Here is a 23550-nt window from a genome sequence, read left to right as displayed (position 1 = left end):
CACACTCCCTACTGTGTAGGCCTGACCGGAGGCCAAGACCACACGGTCAACAGTGTCGACCGGAGCACCAGCCGTCAAAGTCTGGAATTGTTTTACGCGGTCTTCGGCGGTGGTTGTTAAGTAGTTGTCGATGAAGTGGACGAATATATAAAACGACCGGAGGTCATGGACATAGATATTAGCAATTTTACGAGCTCTGCATAAGACGACCAGCTAGCTGGGCGGAAAAAAACAATCTGAGGGACCGCAATGCGTGGGGGATTTTGGGTACACTACACATCACGTTAGGGATAGTGTTACAGGCACGCTCATGTCGATGTCACGTTTCGATTCTCGAAAGACGAGAAGTAATACTCTGCAATACTCTGCGATTACCACTAGATGTCAGATTATATGCACAGCGTGTGATTCTAAGCAGATTCACAAGCTTCAGAAAAAGTGGATGCGCTATCAGGAAAGGAGAGAGCTGCTGAAACGTACCATCTAACAGCCGCAAGGAATCACCAAAGGAGATTGCATCTGGGTAGAGCAGTCTACTGCTAGGGAGGCCTAATAAAAGCTGACTGGACTCTATGGTGAAGAGCTGGGGACTATCCTTGAGAGTGGAGTGACCAGACCTCTGCCCTGTCCTTCCAGAGGATTCTGACATGCAGCTGGCTTTCCTGAACTTTAAACAGAGGTTGTACAAAAGGTTGGGGGCGGGGGTCTGCTAGCCTTAAATCCTTTCCCTTTATAGCGGGTTGGGGGGCAACACGCTGTAGATACTTAGCCTATTTAACTACACATATTAATTTAATTAATTCCCCATTTGGCAGAGCACCACAGGCTGATTTTTGTTAAAATTCGAAATTAACAAAGCTCATTCCCAGGGTGTGCTGAACACTATAGCCTGTAATTTAATTGTGCAATCTTTCTGTTTAGCTTCCCCAACACAGGCCTTTAAGTGGAGGGGGGTTTGAAATCCCCAATTCTTTCATCATCGCAATCTTTCTGTCAGACTTCCCCAACACAGACCAAAGTAGGGGGGGGGTCTGAAAACCACACTGCTAAATCACCCTTTTAAGGAAAAGTGTAGGTGAAATCATAATTGCCATATTGTCCAAATCTGTATACAAAACTGCTAGCATGTTAAGTGTGCAGGAAAATTGAAATTGCACATTATTGCATACGTAATTGTTTTTGTTTATTGGTAAGTTTAATTATTTCTTGAAGTGAATTTTGTAGAAAGTAAAGCATTGTGATTTGTTTTCTTTTCAACTCACTTGTGTGATTTATTTATGTTTAGAGACGCGTATTGTGTTGTGCCATGCATAAAGTGGTGTTTGATAGTTTAGTGTGATTTTCTTAATATCTAATTCAAATAAATATAAATATATTTCCTGTACACCAGTCTGGTTCTTGGCTCACTGGTAGCACAGTGGGAGGGATCCAAGAAGTATTAGATGAATTGGAGATAGGCCTGAATAAAATAACTGACATTCATTTAATTTATCATTACTTTTAAAAGAAGCCAAATACAATTTCATAATTCACATATTTCCCAATAAAAAAAGAGAAATTAATACATTCTCAGTAAAACCATAAAATTAATTTAATAATTACAAAAGTTAATCCTACGCTAAGGAATTAGTACATCATTATTGTTTTAATATTACAGTTCATGCTTATGATAATAAAGATTTTCCATAATGTCTTACTAGAAAGTCTTGATTCTATTAAAGACACGGAGGCGAGCATTATGCTTCTCTTTCTTTTATTAAATTATTAAAGGAAGCTCAGCAGCAAGAAATATTTCTTCAGAATGCTGAAAAATATGTATGTAACAAGAAAAAACAAGTCAAAACACTATAAAATCTTGAGAGTTGAGAAACACAAGAAAAACTCCATTTCCCAGGAGGACTGTGAAAAGTTCAACATGAGGTCACCAACATGTGACTCGAAACGTCCAATGACAAGGAAGGTCCCTGCATAAACAGTCCTGAAAATGATGCCACTTCCTCTTTCGAAGCTGCGAATGTGTCCAAGATAGCTTTGAGCCAAGGTCATCATGTGGTGTAATACAGGTCTCTTGTATTAAGCCGATTTGTCTGTTGACCCTGTCAGGAATATAGAACAAAACATAGTTAGCTTGCGTATATTATAACCCTAGTTCCCGTAAAGGGGTGGGAGAGAAATACATTGTTACCCAGACAACAGTACTTTTAAAACAAAACCATTATTTGCAATATAATCATATACAACAATGTGTAAGCATATTTAAATTTCTCGCCGGGTGGGATAATGCTCGCCTCCGTGTCTTTAATAGAATCAAGACTTTCTAGTAAGACATTATGGAAAATCTTTATTCTATGTCAAGACCGGAGGCTCCCATTATGCTAGTTTAAAGCTTACCTACCACAATAGCCGCCGGCTGTTCTACTGGTTTCAGATAAAATTCCTTGAATACTGATTCACTTGCCCAGTCTGCCATCCTCATGATGTCATCCAGGCGAATCCCTACTTGAAACGCTTTGGAGGCCATGGCTCCTCTGACAGAGTGCGCTCCAAAGTGTAAGGTATCAATCCCTGCTTGATTTAGGGTCCACCTCACCCAGCGCGCTAAAGTTGGGGAGGAAACTGCTTTATGTGGTTTACGTAAGGCTATCAACAGCTGCCCGTCTGGCGGGTTCCTAAGAGGTGCCGTAATCTCCTCGTAAGCCTTTAGACATCTGACTAAGCAGAGTTTTGGTTGATCCGTAAAGGCCGGATATGAGATCACTCTAGAATTGCACTTTGTCCTTCTATGTAGGTGGAATACAATGCCATCTGGAGAGAAGGTTCTGCCTGCTATGTCTAGGGCTTTAACATCGGAAACTCTCCTGCAGGAGACTAGACAGAGCAGGGTAACTAGTTTGCCGGACAGGGCGGTGCGAGATAGTTCCTTGTTATCTGGCCAAGAAAGAAACAGATTAAGTACTATGTTAACGTCCCAAAGCTTATTATAGCGGGACGGAGGAGGTATTGTAAGTCTGATGCCCTTGAGTAGTCTGCAAACTAAATGATGTTCCCCTGCCGGAACTCCTTCTATAGGGTCGTGACCTGCTGAAATTGCAGAACGGTATGCGTTAACTGACCTATATGCTAAGCCTCTTTCCACTAAGGATGCGAGGAAATTGAGGATCTCCTCTACAGGTGCCAAAACTGGATGCAATCCTTTCTGTTGACACCAGTTTCTCCAGGCGTTCCAAGAGTTAGAATATCTTTTGAGAGTGGCAGGGGCCCAACTCTCTTCGATGAGGCTAACTGCCTTGAAGGACATGCCTGGAACTCTCCACCTTGCCCTGAAATCCTCCAGGCTGCTAAGGACAGAGAGCCGTGGAGGAGTAGGGGGTGGCGATTGCCCGCTGGATCTAGTAGAAGATCCGGAAATCGGGGTAGAAGGATTGGAAAATCCGAGGAAAGTTCCAGAAGAACTGGATACCAGGTCTGAGAGGTCCAGACCGGTGTTATCAGAACCAATTCTGATTGCTCCTGACGTGCCTTCGCCAGGGTCCTCGCAATCATGTTGAAGGGGGGAAAGGCATAGTGAACCCCTTCTGACCAAGGTTGAAGGAAAGCATCTGTCGCCATCGCTGCTGGATCGGGGTTCCAGCTGAAGAACACTGGAAGTTGAGCGTTCAGGCGCGAGGCAAACAGGTCCTTGGACATGGGACCCCAAACTCGTTGAATTCTGAGGAAGACTTCTCTGTCCAGTTTCCAATCGCTGTAATCGGTCGTGTTCCGGGAATACCAGTCTGCTACTACATTCGTGAGACCAGGTAGGTATTCCGCTGTGACAGAAATCTGGTGTTGCAGACAGAAATGCCAAAAATCTTTGGCTAATTCCGCTAGGGGTCGAGATCTGGTTCCTCCCAGATGATTGATATATCTCACCGCCGAGACGTTGTCCATTTTTAACAAGATACAACAACTCACTCTGTCTTTGGCGAATGAGCGTACTGCGAAGGAACCCGCTAGGAGTTCTAGGCAGTTTATGTGCATCTCGAGTTCCAAAGGAGACCAAGTTCCTCCTGTGGCTACTGAACCGCATCTCGCTCCCCAGCCGGAACGGCTGGCATCTGACTCTATCATGAGATCTGGTGCTGAACCGAAGATTGCTCGGCCGTTCCATGCTTCCATGTGGGTGAGCCACCAGTTGAGCTCTGTCCTTGCTTCCAGCGACAGAGTTAGCCGCTGCGAGTAAGAGAGACTGCGTCTTAGGTGTTGGCCTTTGAGTCTCTGTAACTCCCGGTAATGTAAAGGTCCGGGAAAGATCGCTTGAATAGAGGAGGAGAGAAGCCCTATTACTCTCGCTAGGTCCCGAAGAGAGAACTCCTCCCTCTGAAGGAGTCTGCGGATCTCCCGTTTGGTAGAATGAATCTTGGCTATGGGGAGACGGAGCTGAGTTAACTCGGTGTCTACGATGAACCCTAGAAATTCTAAGTTTCTGGAAGGGAGAAGAATTGATTTTTCCCAATTTATGAGGAAACCGAGACTGTGGAGTAGGTCTATGGCTAGCTTGGTCTGATGCTCCGCTAGAGCTTGCGACTGAGCCAAGAAGATCATATCGTCTAAGTATATGATTAGGCGAACACCCTGTTCTCTGAGATGTGCTACTACCGGCCGGAGGAGTTTGGAGAAAACCCAAGGAGCGGAAGAGAGACCGAAAGGTAAGCTCGTGAACTCCCAGCTGTGAAGATTCCAAGAGAATCTGAGGTAACTCGTGTGATCTTGGTGTATGGGAACCGTTAGGTACGCGTCTTTCAGATCTAGGCGCGTTAGCCAGTCGTTGGGTCTCAGAAGATCTCTCAGCATGTGAATACCCTCCATTTTGAAATGTCGGTAGACAATAAAATCGTTGAGGGCCTTCAGATTTATTACTGGACGCACTTTCTGAGATCTTCTATCAAAGGAATATCGGCCGGAAGAGCGACCTCTGCCTCGTCCGGCCCTGGCAAAAATTCTTGAAGAAAACACTCTTTTAATGGATGCTTGCGCTTTGTCCAGCGCGGTAAAGGTGCCTACGAATTTGGACATCTCCTTCATGAAGGAGTCTCCGAAGAGTAGGCCTTGGGCCGTTGCACCAAATTCCGTGTCTGCTAATTCGCATAGTTTAGCGTCTATCTTGTGGAGGATACCTTTGCGGCGTTCCGCTGAAATGGTACAGTTGGCATTGCCCAGCAGACAAATGGCTCTTTGAGCCCAACTTGAAAGTGTCACAGGATCTATTGGTTCTCCTGTGTCAATAGCCGCCTCTGCTAGATCCATTATCTTGGCTAGAGGGCCTGTAATGTCCAGTACTCGGTCTTGGCACGACCTCCAGGCACGATCTATACCTTTTCGTGGATCTTTAATATTCTTTCCTAGGAAAGTAATCATCCTGGAGTCTAACTCAGGCGTTAGGGCCACTTTATCTGGTATTTCGGGGCGTGGACATTCCGCTCTAAGTTTTGCTCGGACCTCTTTGTCCAATGGCTTACGAAGCCTGTTCTTGATGTAATCAGTTGTCCTAGAAGATGACTCCCAATGTGAAGATCTGGGGTGCACCAGATCCTCCGGCACAAACATCCCTTTAGGAGGAAGGGAATCTGTGCTTAACTTCTTCTTAGGGATGGGGGCTACCACAATCCCTGAGGTAGAGGGTCGCGACGCAATTGAGTGCGTATCTTCTTCAGAGGAGACTGGAGACTGACTGTGAAAGTCGAGCTCCTCTTGATCCTGGCCCTGTTGATATTCTTCTGGGCTTAGAGATGTGATATCCCTGAATTCTTCCTCCGGGTAGGAGGGTTCATCTGTGGAAGGGGGTCCCTTCCTGTCCAAAAAGGCTTTTTTAAGCCTGGAGAAGGCGTCTGATAGGGCAGCAGTGGCTGGTTCTGTCTGGCTCGGGGGGGTCGTAGAGTTCTTACTCAGGCGAGCCGGTGTACATCCCCCTTCTGAAAGGTGCTTCCTTTTCTGAGTCTTTTTCTTTGGTAGGGATTTGTCTTGCAAATGCTCCTCCATGTCATCCAGGCGCTGCTGAATAGGCATAAGCATTTGTGTTACCGCTTTTTTTATGCTGGTCTCCACTGTGGAACCCAGTACTTTCTTTAGGCTGGAAGCCATAGCCACTTCATTAAAATCATAAATCTCTTCCTCCTGACCAGACCAATCCTGGCTCTCTTGAGGGAAGTATTGTGCTGCCATTACTTTAAGCACCTTTCAATTCACCCTACCTCTTTTTTTTTTTTTTTTTTAATTGTGTGTGGGCAGACCGCCTTCTCTCAATGCCCAATGAAGGAGCTGAGGAGATATGAAAGCCCTAACCAGAAGGGCACGGAGCAGTGATCAGCTGTCCTTCAAATTCCTCTTTTTTTTTTTTTTTTTTTAAATTCAAATTCGGCACAGTTCGTTGAGATCAGCTCCTGGCACTCGCGATCGCTAATCCGCCGTGAAATTACAACGGAAAGCGATCGCGAGCGCCAGGAAGCTGAGGAGCGGACCTGCGACGGCAGAAGCTCCCTCTGGTGGCCGCTTGAGGCACCGCGGTCACTTCGCGGTTTCCTTTAAGCTCTGCGAACACGGGTCGCAGTAAAATGAAAGAAGAAAGATCCGCGGGCTTTACGCTCGCAATATTAACAAAAATAAACAAGATAAACAGCCGAGCGAAGGCTGAGAAAGGCGAAATACTCTCCGGCGCCGGCCGGAAGCGGTCGGCGTCGGAGAGAAAACACTGACACACTCGAAGTGCGCTTGACGAACGAAGTCGAGAGATTATTTCTCACTATTACGCGCGACGAACGTAGCGCAACTCATGAAACAATCATTTCAAAATACATAATAAACATGACAAACAGATCCAGAAAATGATGTACTTATCTCTTGCTGTGAGCAGCAAAGAAAGAGGAAGTGGCATCATTTTCAGGACAGTTTATGCAGGGACCTTCCTTGTCATTGGACGTTTCGAGTCACATGTTGGTGACCTCATGTTGAACTTTTCACAGTCCTCCTGGGAAATGGAGTTTTTCTTGTGTTTCTCAACTCTCAAGATTTTATAGTGTTTTGACTTGTTTTTTCTTGTTACATACATATTTTTCAGCATTCTGAAGAAATATTTCTTGCTGCTGAGCTTCCTTTAATAATTTAATAAAAGAAAGAGAAGCATAATGGGAGCCTCCGGTCTTGACATAGAATTGGTCTTCCCCTCCCCACTGTATTGATATGTATATTTGTATTGTAAGGTTTCTCATCTCTTGTCCCCTCCCTTTTGCCCTGTGGGTGCTTTGAAACAGTATTTACTTGCTGTATAAGCGTCTAACAAGCTAACAATAAATGAATTCAATTAAAATGTGCATTTGGTTAGACTCTGCGTTTAGGCAGTAATCCTAAAAGGAGTCTGATGTGACAGATTCATAATTGTGCAACCTAGTGCCTAGCAGGCACATATATTATGGCCCTAGTGCACGGCATTCTGTCATTAGGTGCCTCGCAGTCTCCAAATGCTTGGAAGATTTACATATCCAGCAAAATCTCAATTCTTCTGGGATGTTGGCAGTGGTAGTGCATTGATTCTTAATCTCAACATGAAGTGCAACACCGCAGGACTTAAAAGAAGATACATCAGGGGTTTAAGGTAATGGTGAGTTACGTGTGCAACCGCGCTGTAGTTGATGAGGCCTGTCAAGTGAATGTAATTTGTAATCCTGTCCCAGCCTTAAATAGAACGAAATTAGACCAAGTCTCCAGCCGGTGTGTCCAGTTTACGGTGTTGAAGAATTCCAAATTGAAAATTTCAGAGTTCTTCCCACCATTTCTTACTTCCTGCCCGCAGCTCTTACTCCAGTCCACCAGCAGTGGACACATAGGTGACATTTTGGACTTTATATAAGGATCCTCTCAATTTAAACAATGTGCTTAATGATAGAATCCCTAGGTCCATCCGTAAATATTCTATAGGGATGGAGGTCGCTAAGTTTAATTCTGTGCGCCAGAACCTCCCCTCCAAACGATCCAGCCAGCCAAGGTCCTTCATTGTTATTTCATCCAAACCCATACAAGATCATGGACAGTAGCATTGCTTGTAGAGAATCAGAATGCCTTGTATAGTATATCCCGCAGCATTATTAACACATTTTCAGAGGAGTGCCAGCTGACGTGCTTTCATTGTTTTGGTCTCTACTATGCCCTCCATAATTATTTTTGTTGTTTGAGACTTAAATGCACAACTTCCCACGTATTCAATCTCCCCCAAATGTGTTTTCATAGCTGTTTTATATACTTTTTGTTTGCTACCAGCATGCATTTGATCTTGGAGAGGTTCACCATAAGGCCCTTTTCGTGCACATACTTGTGGAGTAATGTTCGTTTAACATATTGTTCATCCCACTTAATGTGTGGTCGAACAGCACCAAATCGTCAGCGTACAACATGCTTCTGATACTTTCCATCCCCATTTCTAGAGGGCAATTAGAACTTGCCTGGAGATGAGCGAGCAGGTCCTTCAGGTACAGAATAAACCGTAGGGGAGCCAATAGACAACCTTGCTTGACTCCCCTGCTTACTCTTATCAATCCGGACATGCTCCCCTTGTCCAGGCGCACTCGTACGTAGGTGTTATTATGAAGGAGTTTACTTGCAAATACCAACCATTCTGGGCATCCCAGCTCCGGCAGCTTTAGTCGCAATCTTTCTTGATCCACCCGATCGAAAGCAGCCTTGAAATCTATGAATGTTACATATAGCGAGGGACAGTTCTTTTTAACAATGTGTCGAGTAGCCTAATGTTGTGGGTGGTTGCAGAGCCGGGACGAAATCTTGTCTGATATCTATGAAGCACCCCCGATCTTGTAAGCCAACTCTGCAGTTGTCCAAGCAAAATGGTGCAGTACAACTTTCCCTTAACGTCCAACATTGACAGCAGCCTGTAGTTGTCTGGGACTTTTCTGTACCTTTCTTATAAAATGGGACCAACAGAGACTGCTGCCAGGAGACTGATATCTGATGTGTAATGCAGATTTTTTTAAACATACAATGAGAATGGATGCCCATAAATCAGGAGAGTTCTTGAGGACCAAGTTAGACAGCCCATTGGGGCCTGGTGCTCGGGAACTTTTCAATTTCATGATGCCCTCTACCATTAGCTCTTGTGTAATCCTCACTGGCCACTCACTCGCCGTATCGGGATCGACCAGGAAGTTTGAATCAGTCCTTTCTTTAGTTCCCAAGTGTTGCTCCCAGACATCACCTCCTATCACATTTATGGTATGCCTTGGTTCTGTGCCCCTTGCTTGCGAAAGAATTTGCCAGATAGTATATAAATTCCTAGACTTTAAGGCGTTCAACATTTGCTGCCATTGAGCGTTCTTTATTGACAGACCCCATTGCTTGAGCCAATTTCAATATTTGTTTTTTTCTTTTCTTACCAATCTGAATTTCTTATCTGCCTTAGGGTGTTTAATAGCTCTAACTGCCCTTCTTATTACACGCTTCTCAGATTACTATGTCAAAACTCTTTGTGTGGCCTTTCTCTGTGGCGATTGTTTGGTTACCCTTGATGGCTCGCGTGCCTTCTGCTGATCTCTTTAGCCATGCTTCAAATTCGTCTAGGGTTCATTCACCACCGGGAGGTCATATCACTATGGAGGACTTGGGTTGCTGCATGTGATGCTATTTGGGGATTCGCTGTTGACCAGGAAATTTAATTTCCTGCGTGATTGCTGAGCAAACCCCCGTTCATTCGGACACAGGACACATGCCATTGAGTGTCAATTTGCAATGATAGAACTGTTGCGTGGTCACTATTTACCCCAGGGCTCACCCTGAGATCCCTGATCCTCTCCAGGACCACATTACTACCAAAACAATTGTCCCAAGTGGCCTTGGACCGTCCGTCACTGTCCCGGAACAACTCCTTTAGCTCTACCATTAATTATGTACATCTACCATTTGTTCAAAAACTCCAACCATCTCCTTCCCTTCACGTTCCCCTGCGCCTGCAGAGTTACACTTCTACTTGCCACGCTTTTGTAGACGGCACCCTGAGTGTTCCTGGCGTCTATTGGCAACCTGCTTTGCTGTTTTACTGACACAGACCGGAGTCTGTCTACCGTGTTTATTTTTCTTTTTTTCATCACCGCGGAGTATTTGAACTTCCCTCCTCATGGAGACTCGGCAGAGTGAAGCTGAGTGTTCCTGGTGTTCGGGGTGGGTGTGGTGGCAAGTGCCGATACTGCTCCCCAGCCACAATGGATTATTCTCTTTCCCAGCCTCCCGTGCCTCCAATGCTGACATCTTGCTCTCTCAAACCAAGAGCGACTCCTTCACAGCTCCTAACACGGGCGCAGCTGCACCGTCATCATTCTGCTTCAGCAGTAGCACTTGCCACTACATCAGCATCAGTGGGAGAGATGCCGAAGAAAACGGCGAAAATGATCGCCGACGATACTATTGTACCCAAACACGTAAGTGGCATAGAGCAAACCCCACGACCCAAAGTAAGCACGCTGCATGATGATGTGGGGAGGATAAAGCATGATATGTGGATAGTACCATCTCGTAGCAAGATCAGCTGTGAAGTTGCGAATAACCACGAAGAGGCTCTCTCAGATAAAACTTCTGAAGTGGTACTACATGAGAACGAACTATGTGGGGTGGGAAGTGTTTGCGAAATGACTAAAACCAAAAAGTTAAACAGTTGTCCGCTAATGGAGAATCAGACTGCTGGGGAGTTGCTGAGGGAGAGACTGAAAAGTAAAACGAGTACAAACAACAACAAAGTTACTCCTAATAAAACTGTAAGCTCAAACAGCCGATTTACTGACAGAAAAAGTGGTAACCTAAATCAACAAGTCTGTAGTTCAAACACTGTCATACCCTCTCTACCTATAATTGCATGGAGAATTGTGAAACCATTAAATCAAAGAGGAAATATGATAACAAATGCCCTTGCCTCTAAAGATAGGGAAGCCTCGGCCCATGACCTGGAAAGAGGACCAAATTGTGATTCTAACAATGCTGGCAGACTTCATCCGGATAATACTAATAAGGAAGTTTCAGAAAACGACTATTGTTCTGGTGAGTGTGTGTGTGGAAAAAGGAACTTAGAGCAAATTACAGGAAATTCATCCGCTAAACAACAACAAAGTTGGTGCAAAAGGAGATACCTTGCGAAGCCGTAGCCCAGCCTACAGTCTTTGATTTTGCGAGTGACTGTACGCTTGAAGAAACTGTGCGGAAGGAGACCCACCGGGTTATTGTGGGACGGGACTCTTTAGCCGTCACAGACAAACTGTTAAAAGATCTAATGAAGATAAATGCATCTTTCGCAAGCAATGCTTCTTGTCATGATCAGTCCTTTCAGCCAGAAAGCGCTTTGAAGGACTCTTTCCAAAACCTAAATAAATCGAATACAAATATAACAGATAATGGCAAAGATTATCAGGTTTTTCTGGATGATAATGCTCAAGGTTTTACTAGACCTAATATGCGACGAAGAATTGAGTCCAGCCCGCATCCTATCCTTCCTTGCTCGTAAAAACAAAGTGCTGCGGCAGCCAGTAAAGAGACTAGAAAGAACGTCTCGCAAATAAGAAAAGGGTTACTCCAAAATTCAGAAAGACGACATTCGACTGAATCCTCCTCAGAATACTCGACGGAATATACATCAGAATCTTCCTTGGTTGAGAGATCTTATACCAAAGTGAGGCGCCTTATACCAAGGCGTAGAAATGGAAAAACAATGAACTTGTGCGTCTCAGAAATCACCACTGAATCAGTGAAACTAATGTTACAAGACTTACAACCAACCTTAGTGTCTGCACTAATGATCACGATGGCTCCATTTACAAAGTTATACGAGCAATTATATGACGGCTCCAAGGACCAAAATACTTAACTCCAAATTGATAAACACGGAATCGGAATTGCAAGATGTAAAGAGTTTAACTCTCCAGAATGATAAAAAGAACGATTTGGTGCACAACTTATTAAAAGTTCAGTTGAAAAACAATGCCAAAGAGAAACGGCTCCTAGCTGAAGTAGCTAGAGAAGCAATTAACATATTAAGAAAACAGTCCTCTGCTAAGGAAGTACTTGCTGACCACAACAAACCGAACCAAAAACCAACTCAATGTGATTGTCTTCCAAGGAAGCAAGTTGAATTGAAGATGTATGCGGGGAATCAAATCGATCTTACAATATCCTCAAATGGCTCAGCCCCCCCAATCGAAAGAAGTATCAATACCGATGAAACTCTGGCATAAAATTCAATGAAGGACAGAGGCCAAAGCCAGATCGGTACAAATGGGGAGGACTACAACCAAATACAAAAGAAGATCACAAATGCCGAAAGGACAATCGGGAACCCACCGACCCCAATGCCCCAGCCCAGAAGTAGCTGAGAACTACATTTTCTCTATATTCAATAAAACAAAGAGATCCGGGTACACTCAAGGGTAACTGTAGACAACCTCCCGCAAAACAAAAAAAGAAAACCAAAAATATGCCCCATCAAAAAAATGCAAGAAACTCCTGTAAATTTTTAAGGAACATAGAAGCCTTGAATGTAACTATTCAAACTAATCTAGGCCTAAAGCCTAAATCCTCCCTGAACACTCAGAGAGAAGTGCAAAAAAATCGCTGAGACAAAAAATATGGTTGAAGACGAAAACCCGACTGGATCTATCACGGACGATCAAAGAATCATGGTAGATTTAGCAAATCTATCTACCTATGACTCTGAAAGTGAAGATGAAGTGAGCGCAACCTCCAATGAGTGTAAAGATGAAATATGCATTGACTCTCAAGCTGAAGACGAAAGTCATAGAAGCACAGTAAAAGAGACCAATAATAACGCAAAGTCTATGACTAAAAGAACATGCATAATAGTATAATCACACCTAAAAAAGATAAATCTAATGAGAGAGATGAAGATCGAGCAATAAGAGCTGAAAAAAGGTTTGTCACATTAGAAGAGAAACGTGTGTCTTTGCAAGCAAAAGGTGCGGCGATGGAAAGACTAATGCTTTCTAATAAGAATTTGAACTATGACAAGGAAACGGAACAGATTAAACCAACAAAAGAAACAAAACACACTTGGCAAAACACTCTAAAAAGACTAGGCGATGCGAGAGAAACTCAAGCCAAAATGAAAACCAAGAGGTAAATATGGAGAGAAGATAAGAGACAGGTCGAGATGGGACCCAAGAAATTCCTAAACAAAAGAGAAAAAGGGGTCTCTAATTGCTGTCTATTAATGGAAAGAATTTTCCCAACGAATGACGGGTTAATTTTAAACCACTATAACATCATGCAACTCCTTCATCACATTCCCCAGTTGCGATTAATCTCCTCCATTGACATTAAGATCATAGAAGTTGTTTAAGAGGCGACCCATGACCGTGTCTTATTGCATATCGATTATAGAATAATATAAAGACACAATTAAAAACAGTGCAGAGGTTTTGAATACTCTAGAATTCGATATTAAAGAAATGAACCCAGAAGACGCAAAACACAATCATCTAAATAGTCCACAACAATCAAACAATGAGAGTTTGGTCAAAGGAAGTGAGCAAAATAGACCAATCATGAACAGAGTGAAGAAACAATCAGAGAACAGAGGAAAAATGGAACCTACAAAAAATCTAGGAACCAAAGTAGATGAGAATCTTCCTTATCTGAGAGTAACATGAACATGAAACAAATCAGGATCACTTTTGAATGTGACGCTGCTACAACTACAAAAAGCAGGAAATTAAAAATGATGCTCTGAGTAAGTGGGGAAGAATCATGGAACTGGTTGGCCGGCGCCCCTTATCCGGAGATGACCAGTTAACGTCAAGAAACGAATGAAGAAGAGCTCATTTTGATTTGTACCTGGAACATAAGAGGTTTTGCGTACCTGCAAAGATATTCCGGAAGCCAATTGCAAATGTTAGACATCATATGTTTACAAGAAACATGGCTGCTGACTAACCCTTGCATTAACTGTTATGAAACTGCTTTAAATCCAGCAATTAAACAGGCAAGAGGGCGTCCGATGGCTGAACTCTTGACATTTGTCAAGAAAAAAACGGGACTAAGAATAACAAATTCCGCTAATCCCTCACCATAAATCCAAACCACTCTAGTAGAATTAAACACTCAACATAAAGAGGAGTACTTAAAATTACACATAATAAACGTTTATTGGCAGCACAAAGCAACCGACGAAGAGAAATTTCTTGACTTAATCTGTGTCCTGATTGACGAAATCAGAACCAATGAAAAAACCAACTATCACGTTATATTGTGTGGTAATTTAAACATGGAGATTCTGCGGTTAGAGGATAATCAAAAGAATATATATAAAACCAGAAGGTAAAATAGAATTAAAAACATATGGGCAGAAGAGATGGAATCCAGACAGATGATGCTAATAAACAGAAACACCAATGGCAATATTCCTGCAAAACCAACTTGGGAAAGGGACAAAGTAAAGTCAATTCTTGACTATTTTTATATATCGGATCACCCGAGCAAGAAAATCTGCAACCTCTGTCTACTTCCACCATCAAATAGTGATCGTAATTTAGTAAGAATTGAATTAGCAGTTCCAAAAAAGATTATGAAGAGAATTGGCAACATAAGATCAATGTAGTACTAGGGAGAAATAGAATTCGAGTGGATGATGAAAACATCATAAGACTGACAATAAATCTAATTGACAATGATCAAAAAGAATAAGGAGATTCAATAGAATATCCGGCATTTCTACAGCAATTCATACAAATTCAAAACAGTAGAAGCAAACCAATCTTCAAGAAAAAGCACATTGAAGATCGGGAAGTAATGACCAAAAAGAGAGAAATGAGGAAGTGTATACGGAAACGAAGAAAAATGACATAGTGAATTGTAAAGAAGCAATCAAGGAAGTGAAACTAAGCTATAGAAAATGGATTCAGACACATAAACATACACTCTTACAAAGAGATGCTGAGTATATCCTGCAGATAATGGTGGAAAATAATTCTGACGCATTCTGGCCAATCATTAACAACATTGACCCTCCACAACAAACATCCAGTGTAATATGGTAACAGAATCCCAATGGATTAACCATTACACCAGCATGTTCGCCAAACAAAGCGAACACGTATTCGATACCCAGGATTTTGATCAAGGCTGGGACTTGGAGATAAATAGAGAAGACATCTTAGAAAACATCTTAATAATAAGTAACTCAAGAGCCCGGGCCCAGGTGGGCTGACTAACCTAACACTTAAGGAACACCCTGAGGAAGGGACTGATTTTTGTTTCAATCTGTTTAGAAACATCTTGAAGCAAGGGCGAATTCCAAAGTCCTGGAAGAGCGCTATCATCGTGCCGATATTTAAAAAAGGAATACTGATCCAAAAAATTATAGGCCAATAGCCTTGCTGGATGTGTTAGGTAAGATCTCTGGGACTCAATTGCTGCTGCTCTTAAACAACTGGATGCAAGCAACTGGTTGCAGAGACGAACAACAAACTGGTTTTATGAGAGGAGTGGGATGTGGTCTCAATCTCCTCTTACTAAATCTTATAAAAATTGATGCTATCAAACAGAAATCAAAAGTATATTTAGCGTTCGTAGACCTGGCCCACGCTTTTGATAGTGTGGACCGAGAATTGTTGTGGAAAAAGCTAGCATTGAAAAACTTCCCCCATGGTCTTCTGTGAGCAATTAAAGAGCTTTACTCAAACACTGAGATCAGGATCCGCCTGGACCTGAATGGGTTACTCTCGGCGCCAATAAAAACTGGACGAGGTGAAGCAAGGATGCCCGTTAAGTGCTATCTTATTTCGGAGGTGGGAAGAGAAATTATAGAAGTAAGAAGTTTTGCGCCAAAAATAAATGGTAATCCTTTAAGTTATATGCTATTCCCAGATGATATTGTGTTATTGGATGTCACGCCTATTGGACTACAGAGGAAGCTCACTGCCCTCAAATCTTACACAGGAAAAAAACAGTCTTGTAATTAACACAGCTAAAACTGAGATCTTAGTTCTCCAAAACCTTATGGGAATAAAAAAAAACAGCAAAAAGCTATTTAAATGGACACTGGCTCGGAAAATATAAAATGTTGTACCCAATCTCAATATCTAGGTGTCTTAATTAATGCAAAAATAACGGATGACCCAATGGTCCAAAAAGAAAAAGAAAATGCAAACTACTAGTGGCTCAAGGATCAATTATCAACAGAAGAGTGGGCAAATTCTCGCTAAAGCTGGTGAGAGATTTCTATGTTGCAAAGGTGATACCATGTTTGATATACAGACGAAAATCAATGCTAGGCTGTCCACACAAAGTTTGGAGTGCGTGTGAAAACATATTCTGGACTAGAACTTTACATCTACCAACGGGTACCCCTACTGCCTATTCGATTTGAACTCAGATTAATTTCCATTAACGCCAGAGTGACATGGAATATGTTATCTATATATAGAAGAGTGATTGGAGCAGATGATTTACCAGCATACAATATCTTGAGGGCCATCACGAGTAACACAATTGGAGCTATTTTTGATGAATGGAAACAAATATGTGAATCAACATTACATCAAATAAGTACAAATAAAGAAGATCTAATAGGAAATCCGAACATGGTAAAAGAAAGTTGTGAGACCAAGAGTGGCATGAAACATCGGAACAGAGATTAAAACACAGATGCATGGCCAATGTATCCACTGAAGTAAGAGCTATCTTACCAAAATATTTAGAACTTTTTCCATGCTACAGTAAAAGGCAGACTACGAAACTACGATTGAATCTGTTCAAAACAAAAGTGATCTTGAATCTGAGAAGCACGGTGGAGAAAGCTGAATCTACATGCAGATTATGCAAAGAGAAAAATGAAACATTGGAGCACTTAGTGCTATACTGCAGTATTTTGAGAGATGTGAGAACTAAACACCTGGGATTAGAGATTAAGAAAAAACAAAATCATTGTGGAGAGGAATGGTGAGACTACGTGTTTTTGGGCAACAAAAGAAAACTGACTTTTGCACTAATATTCTTCCTAGAAAAATTGGAAATTAGACTTATTAAATAATTGGTTTTAAGTGATTATAATGGATGTACTGGTCTATATATTTTAAAAATTGTAATCAACTAAATGAAATTAAAAAAAAAAAATAATAATAAATAAAATAAAATAAAGGCATCTAGCATTCAAATCATCCCCAAGCTCCATGCTCTTCCCCGCCCTCCCACTTGTAGAGAATTCCCTCTATGGCTTTGTAGATTGTCTCAACAGAGCCAAGTGCGGGGGGGGGAGGCATATACATTGATAATGAGCAGTTTATCCTTAACATTACGGTTCCCCATTTGAACCTTTACTACCATCACATTTCCAGTCGTGGTTGACAGAGGTATAATTTTGGATTTAAGGGTGTTAGAAATGCCTATTATAAGGCCACCAGAAGGTCTTCTCCTGGGTCACTTTCTTGCTGGCACATCATATATATGGAACCCATCTATTGCTATTGAAGAGGTCAGCCATGTCTCCTGTAGCATAACGACACCGAATTGTGTTAGCATTTTAGTGGTCTTGATGTGCCCCAGCAGGTGCATATGCCCCCTGGTGTTCCAGCATGCGATGCTAGTATTTCACTTGGGCTCAAATCAGTGCATACGCAGGAGACCCTTCAACCAGGCCATCTAAATTCATTTTTGTTATTAATTGGCTGAGGAATGATTTTTATCAACTAGTCTTGCATGCTTATTTTTACTGAGGCACTCTTGACATTTTACACAACCCCCAGTTAATACGTCGTTAGATATTTCCTTGTCTAGGGTGTAGCTTAAGCCTTGTAACGTTTTGTGAGCATATTTGTTGAGCTATTTCAGGTAATGTACCGTGAATACGCGATATGTTACCACTGGTTTACATTAACCGTTTATTGTGTGACACTTAGCTTGGGGAGGGAAGGAACTCCCTGTGTTAAGGGTGGCCTCTCAATAAACCGTTACACTGTGCTTTGCAGATGTGGGAGAAAAAGTGTAGAAAAGACTTTGCATCTTCCTCCTCCACCCAACAATTCTCTGAAGTACGTGGATCAGTCTGCATTGTCTGCCTACACCTCCAAGGGCCAATCCAATGTCATGGAGATTAACTGCTGCCAGAGAGAATGGACATTAGCACCCAAGAAGGGGGCACTGGCCATTCAGGATGCTCAGAAAGTGGGCTGTATTGTATTGAATTGGGCAGCAGTACCGTTACTGGCCTGCTGCCGAGGGGTTTATCGACCAATTAATGAGTATTCTTCGGACTGCCAATCCACATGATTGTCCTGATTTTCCAGCGAGATATGGTACAAGGCCCCAACTCCCAAAAAACTATTTGTGAGATCCTATTTGGCTTCACAAATAGGTTTACTGGTGCGAGGAGGGACAGGGTCTCCTTAACTGGTAGTGAACTTAAATAAAAGGCTTTTGCTTTACTTTACTCTCCGCTTTTCAGCTCCATTGCATGACAGAAAGAATCAGAGGGCTCCCTCCGGAGTGTTCCCAAATGGCCCTGGAAAATCTCTGATGTGCATGGAGAATCCTTGAGGAATACTGCGGCTCCAATATGTGAAAGCCGTCCCTGTGAGAAATTCGACCATCTGCACAGGGCGTGTGCGCTCATCTGGGCTTTTTGAAGTTTTGTAATGAAAATGAATGATGGGAGATCAACCTCAGAACATGTGTGGGGCTAATCCGCACACATTTTCCTCTGCTCAACGCACAACAAACACATAGTCATGTTTACTCTGGGGGACACACAGCCTACAAGTGTAGTCCTCCCTGCCACATTTAGCTGGAATGTGACAGCCACAGGTACATCAAAGCATCTCAGGAAGGGGGAAGGCAACACCTTCCTCCAGTCATGGCCAGCCTAATTACAATATCAAAGGATCCATGGATCCGGCCTCTCTATTGTCTAGGTTCCGCTGGTTGCAGCGCATACTGGTGAGAGTTATTGAAACAGGCCTGTGATAGGCCTGATCGCAGAACTGATTGGTTACCAACGCTAACGTTCTGCAGCCAGGCCCCCGCAGTCCCGTCTGACTCAGCAGCGCGAGGAGTTTCAGCTCTAACATCGCTACAGTGTGGCTCTACACCCTGCAGCCAGGTTGTTCGCTGTGACGCCACCGTGGATGTGGCTTTTTGATCTAGATACTTCCAGCGAGAGGAATACACAGAGACGAGCCCATGTGGCGTACGCATCTCTAGTACTTTGCCTGTGACATTTATTTACCCATAGCACAGACGTCATACTACACAGAACTCCGTCCTGATGAAGGCTGTGTTAACGATGAGGCACATCTAGCCCACCGAACAAATGGCTGAAACACCTGGTGTAGACTCACTACTCCCCTAATTTACAGCATATTTTTGCTGTTTACACAAGCAAAATGATTTTTGTGTTCTTTACGATTGTTCTATATGTTTTTATATTGTCTTGTTGAATATGTACACGAAATTATGTGAATCCCTTGACAAATCCTAATAGATTTTGGGGTCTGTTACACACACACTATTTGGAGTTTGTTTCAGAAATGTTTTGGCACTGTGTGTGATAAATGTATCTTGTTGCCTGTTGTTCTATCTCAGCAAACCATTTTCATGTCTTTCTTGAATTGTTTATTCATATTCTGATTCACACAGTGTTATATAAAAAAGTGAGATTCATCTCTATAATACAACACTGAAGAGTGATTCCTTCTTTTTAAATGCAGAGGTCTACAATCCTTTGGGAGTGTCTGTTATGAGCATAGTGTCTTTGAACCTATTCATTTGTATATTTTGTTTCTAGTTAACCCTCCTGGGTAGATTAGGTTCCATACCAGGAGCCCAACCTGTTGTTTCTGATCGCAGAACTGACAAAAGAGGACAGGAAACCCCAACACTTCTTTGATATGTGATGTGTCACCTTGAAGCTAGCTCCCACCCCTCTATATGATGGGCATTGAATGGCATGTCTGGGACAACTGTTTACAGTAGGCAACCCCTGCAGGGAACCCCCCTTTCAGAAAGAAGTATGTGAATTAATGGAGACAGAAAGTCTCTTCTCGCCACAAACCTCAAGGGAGACCTGTGCTTTGATCAGGAGCCACAGAGAGCTCAATTAACCAGAGAGACACTTTGATCCATAACAGACAGGAAGATGGTTAGGACTTACTAGTACATGTTGTCATTCCTTACCTTTCCTGTTGCAAAGCACTATGGCTATGACCTCACGCATAGCAGAAGATTGTTGGAGGGGACCCAGTGTTGGTTGCTTTAGGTAGGCTTAACCTGCACCAAACACTGGGGCCCATTTGGATTTAAAAGAGGGTTGAGCCCCTCTTTTGGTAGATTATCAGACGACTTCAAAAGGAATAAGGACTCATTTGGATCCTGGCTGAAGGTACAGTCTGCCTTACAGCTTCCGCCAGTGAAGGAAGGCCAGGATTTCCAAGAGGGAAGCAAGATTCCTCCCCTAAACATCTCTCACAGAATAGAGGGAGATTCTGACCTCAGAGAACCCATACAGCAGCTCCAGAACCGCTGCCTATGCAGCAGACCGCGTGCCCTGTTAGGTTCTGCCAGCAAGCTTCCTAGGTGGGAAGTGCAAGAAAGTCTCTTAACAAAGGGCAAGGCTCTTGCCTGCAAACACTCTCCTCAGCTTTGGCCCGTCTGCCTTCAAGGACGACACAAGCCCTGCGAAGAAGCTAGGAGAAGTGCCACAACAAGCTTCAACCAGCGTCCATATTTTAAGGACATTTCCGAGGAAGTCAAGCTCTCGAACCGCGACCGGCTGCACCACTGACTGTTGTCACGCTGCAGTCATTAAAGCCATCGGGCGGCTCAACCAGTGTTCCAGATCCGCCAACCAGCACAGAGACAACGATTTTTGACCCCGAGCCGTTGTGTGCAGCCGTCTATCAAGCCTCGCTTGCCAAACTGCCTGTCGCCTCATGCCTACAGCTGTCCCCCGTCTCGAACTATGTCGCAGGAGCTGCAAAGCGTCCTGGAACAGACTGAACACTGTCGTGCATCAAGGACATCTTAAACACCAGGTACATTGTGGTTCTCTCCCCCTAGTCCTTCTCCGAAAGCCCTTAGTGACATTTACAACCCCTTGCTCCCTTGGTGCTGAAACCAAATAACCTTGAACAGTTAAGACTGATTGCTTGACTGACTACCCTCCTGTCAGTATCCAGACTGCATCACTTTCCTTCATGAAATTGTCTGTCCACTGTGTTCCTTTAGAGGGTGGGTTGCATTTTATAGTGTGCTAGAACTGTCTGTTGTAATAATTATAAAGTAGATATTTTTATACAACCTTTTATCATTGGGTAATAATTGTATTTTTGCTGTGTTGCAACTAACCAACGATCCACGACCTTGCAGAGATAAGCCTGCCATTCTGTCATAGTTACCAAAATTGGACAAGGAGGTTTATAATTTGCTTGTGTTTCCAATCTGTCTGGGTCCCTTCTGGTGTACTAGAGGTGTGGGGCTGATTGATGGTTTAATTCATACCCGGACCACTGCTGCCCCTGAAGTTGGTTTGTCACAGTAGTCCCCTATAGGACTGAAGGATTCGGGGTTTAGACCATTTGTTACTCAGACCTTGCTCCTGGTTGCTTATGTGGCAGATATTATTTAATTCATTTTTTAGATGAATATCCTTTGGAGTGATCTCTGTCCTTGTAGAATGCAGTGTGTCTTTGTTCTGTCTTTCTGCTCAACTTTGCACTGCTGCTGGGTTGCTTATGTATGTTTTTTTTCTTACACAGTGACTGCTGGGAGCAGTGAATTACAAAAAGTGGGAAGCATTTTTCTACAAGTGAGTAGTTTTTTAGAAATAATATTGCCATTAAGCGGCTTTTGTAATGACAGACCAACGTTTAACCTTTGCTCTAACAGCCGTGTTTGTGTCGAAGAAGGGAGTTCTGTTGTGTAACCTGTGGCGGCTAGATATGTGCCTCCTGCCGTATGGCTCATGGACCCACTGTAGCCTCTGCTTGTTACCTTTTGTTGCACGTACATGAGGGGCCCATACCCAGAGGACTAGGGGTATTGAGTTGGGTATAGAAGGTAATCTGGGTGTAGGCAATAGGTTGAGCGTTTCATGCTTAGTGTGTAGGCTCTATGCGTAGAGTGAGGAACAGGGTTTTGGTTCACACACTGGATTTGCATATGGCACAAGGTTGTTCCTCTTCCGCCCCTGTGCCCCCATTAATTAGTACTCTAGGAAGCTTTTAGGACGCAGTACTTCTGATATGATAGTTTATTTATAATGCGCTTAATACCCCGCGATCGAATCTGTGTTACATCGTGTCGTCTTGCTTCCAAGGCGAGCACGTTGTCCCTGCTATCCTCCCAAGACATACAAGTGTTTCCGTTTCCTGTGACAAAATGTGCCTTGCTCAGGGTTGAGGTAGGAAGGATATATTAGCCAGGCTACTTCCCCCTAGGGACATACTTCTCTCCTGTGAGGGATTTGAGGACTGCTATTCTGGCAAAGCTTCTTTAAAACTCTTTATTTTCTTTGCAGTTGAAGTTGGTGGTCAAGAAAGGAAACAAAAATGAAAATGTCTACATTGGTAAGTAGTCGATGTGAAGTGAACACCGGCAAGTATCGGGGTTCTCTAAGCCAAGGCGGTAGTCCTTGTGCAGAAGAATGGGGTTCAGGAAGCCTGGCTTATTCAGTGAATCCCTTGTCAAGCCGAACATGGCTGCCCCAAATACGACAAAAGGGATTTGCCAGCATCTCAGGCACTCTGTCCTACCCCAAGAGTAAACTGCTGTGTGCAGCTCCTTCTCTTCATGCCCAGCAGAGGGCGCTAGTAGCGACAACAGCGCTCAGACCTTGGCCTGAAAGAGCTAGAACGGAAAACCAGTCACAAGGGTGTGCAATGCGTGTTCCAGCGCATGCCAGCAGACCAGCGTTTCATTTAGACAGCTGTGTGTCGTAAGAGATTTCATGTGTCGGCATGGAAACCCATCTGTCCTTGGACTGCTTTGAGCGGGCGTTTACTGGCGCGATTTAGTTGTTTGGCAGTGCCTAATGTAGAGCCGCTCTTAACGCGTCGCTTTCCCTGTGATGCAACTGGGTGCCTGGTAACTGGTTCCAGTGACTTCACGTTTCGATTGTATGCCTGTAACCTACATGTACGTTTTTATTCTCCCTAGAGTTAACGCTGCCTCAGTTTTACAACTTCCTGCATGAAATGGAGCGTGTCAAGACCAGCATGGAGTGTCTCGGCTGAACCCTCGTTCTACGAGCCCCTAGACTCTGCCTCCTCCTTCCGGATCAGCGTTACTATGTTCATTAAAGTGATTTGTTCACATGGAGTGTATATATTTCCTTGGCCATCCGCACTTTGAGATCATACCAATGGCATATAAGGCGCTATACAAATGCACAATAACATAACATAGATGGAGGGACACCCCCGTCACACGTGCAGGCACCTTGGGACTGATGGGAAGACTGGAACCGCCAGGCAGGTGTTACGTATTTGATCATTAAGCATATACGATCTTATGCCCTCACTTAGT

The 23550-nt window shown here is 43.4% G+C and overlaps 1 protein-coding gene across 2 annotated transcripts in view; it reads left to right on the top strand.

The window, feature by feature from the left end:
* The window catches only part of COMMD7 (COMM domain containing 7), a 314702-nt gene extending 291359 nt beyond the window's left edge, over nucleotides 1-23343 (top strand). For both annotated transcript variants that reach the window (XM_069651023.1, XM_069651022.1), the window contains 3 exons: nucleotides 21783-21832; nucleotides 22544-22592; nucleotides 23182-23343. In XM_069651023.1, coding sequence (XP_069507124.1) covers nucleotides 21783-21832; nucleotides 22544-22592; nucleotides 23182-23258 — 176 coding nt within the window. In that variant the 3' untranslated portion in view covers nucleotides 23259-23343. The remainder of the gene's footprint in view (nucleotides 1-21782; nucleotides 21833-22543; nucleotides 22593-23181) is intronic.
* The last annotated feature ends 207 nt before the right edge of the window (nucleotides 23344-23550 follow it).

Source organism: Ambystoma mexicanum, chromosome 3p (assembly GCF_040938575.1).
Source record: "Ambystoma mexicanum isolate Mex_15411 chromosome 3p, UKY_AmexF1_1, whole genome shotgun sequence".
NCBI classification, from domain to species: Eukaryota; Metazoa; Chordata; class Amphibia; order Caudata; family Ambystomatidae; genus Ambystoma; species Ambystoma mexicanum.
Note: the sequence above shows the minus strand (reverse complement) of the source record. Positions and strands in the feature narration are given on the sequence as shown.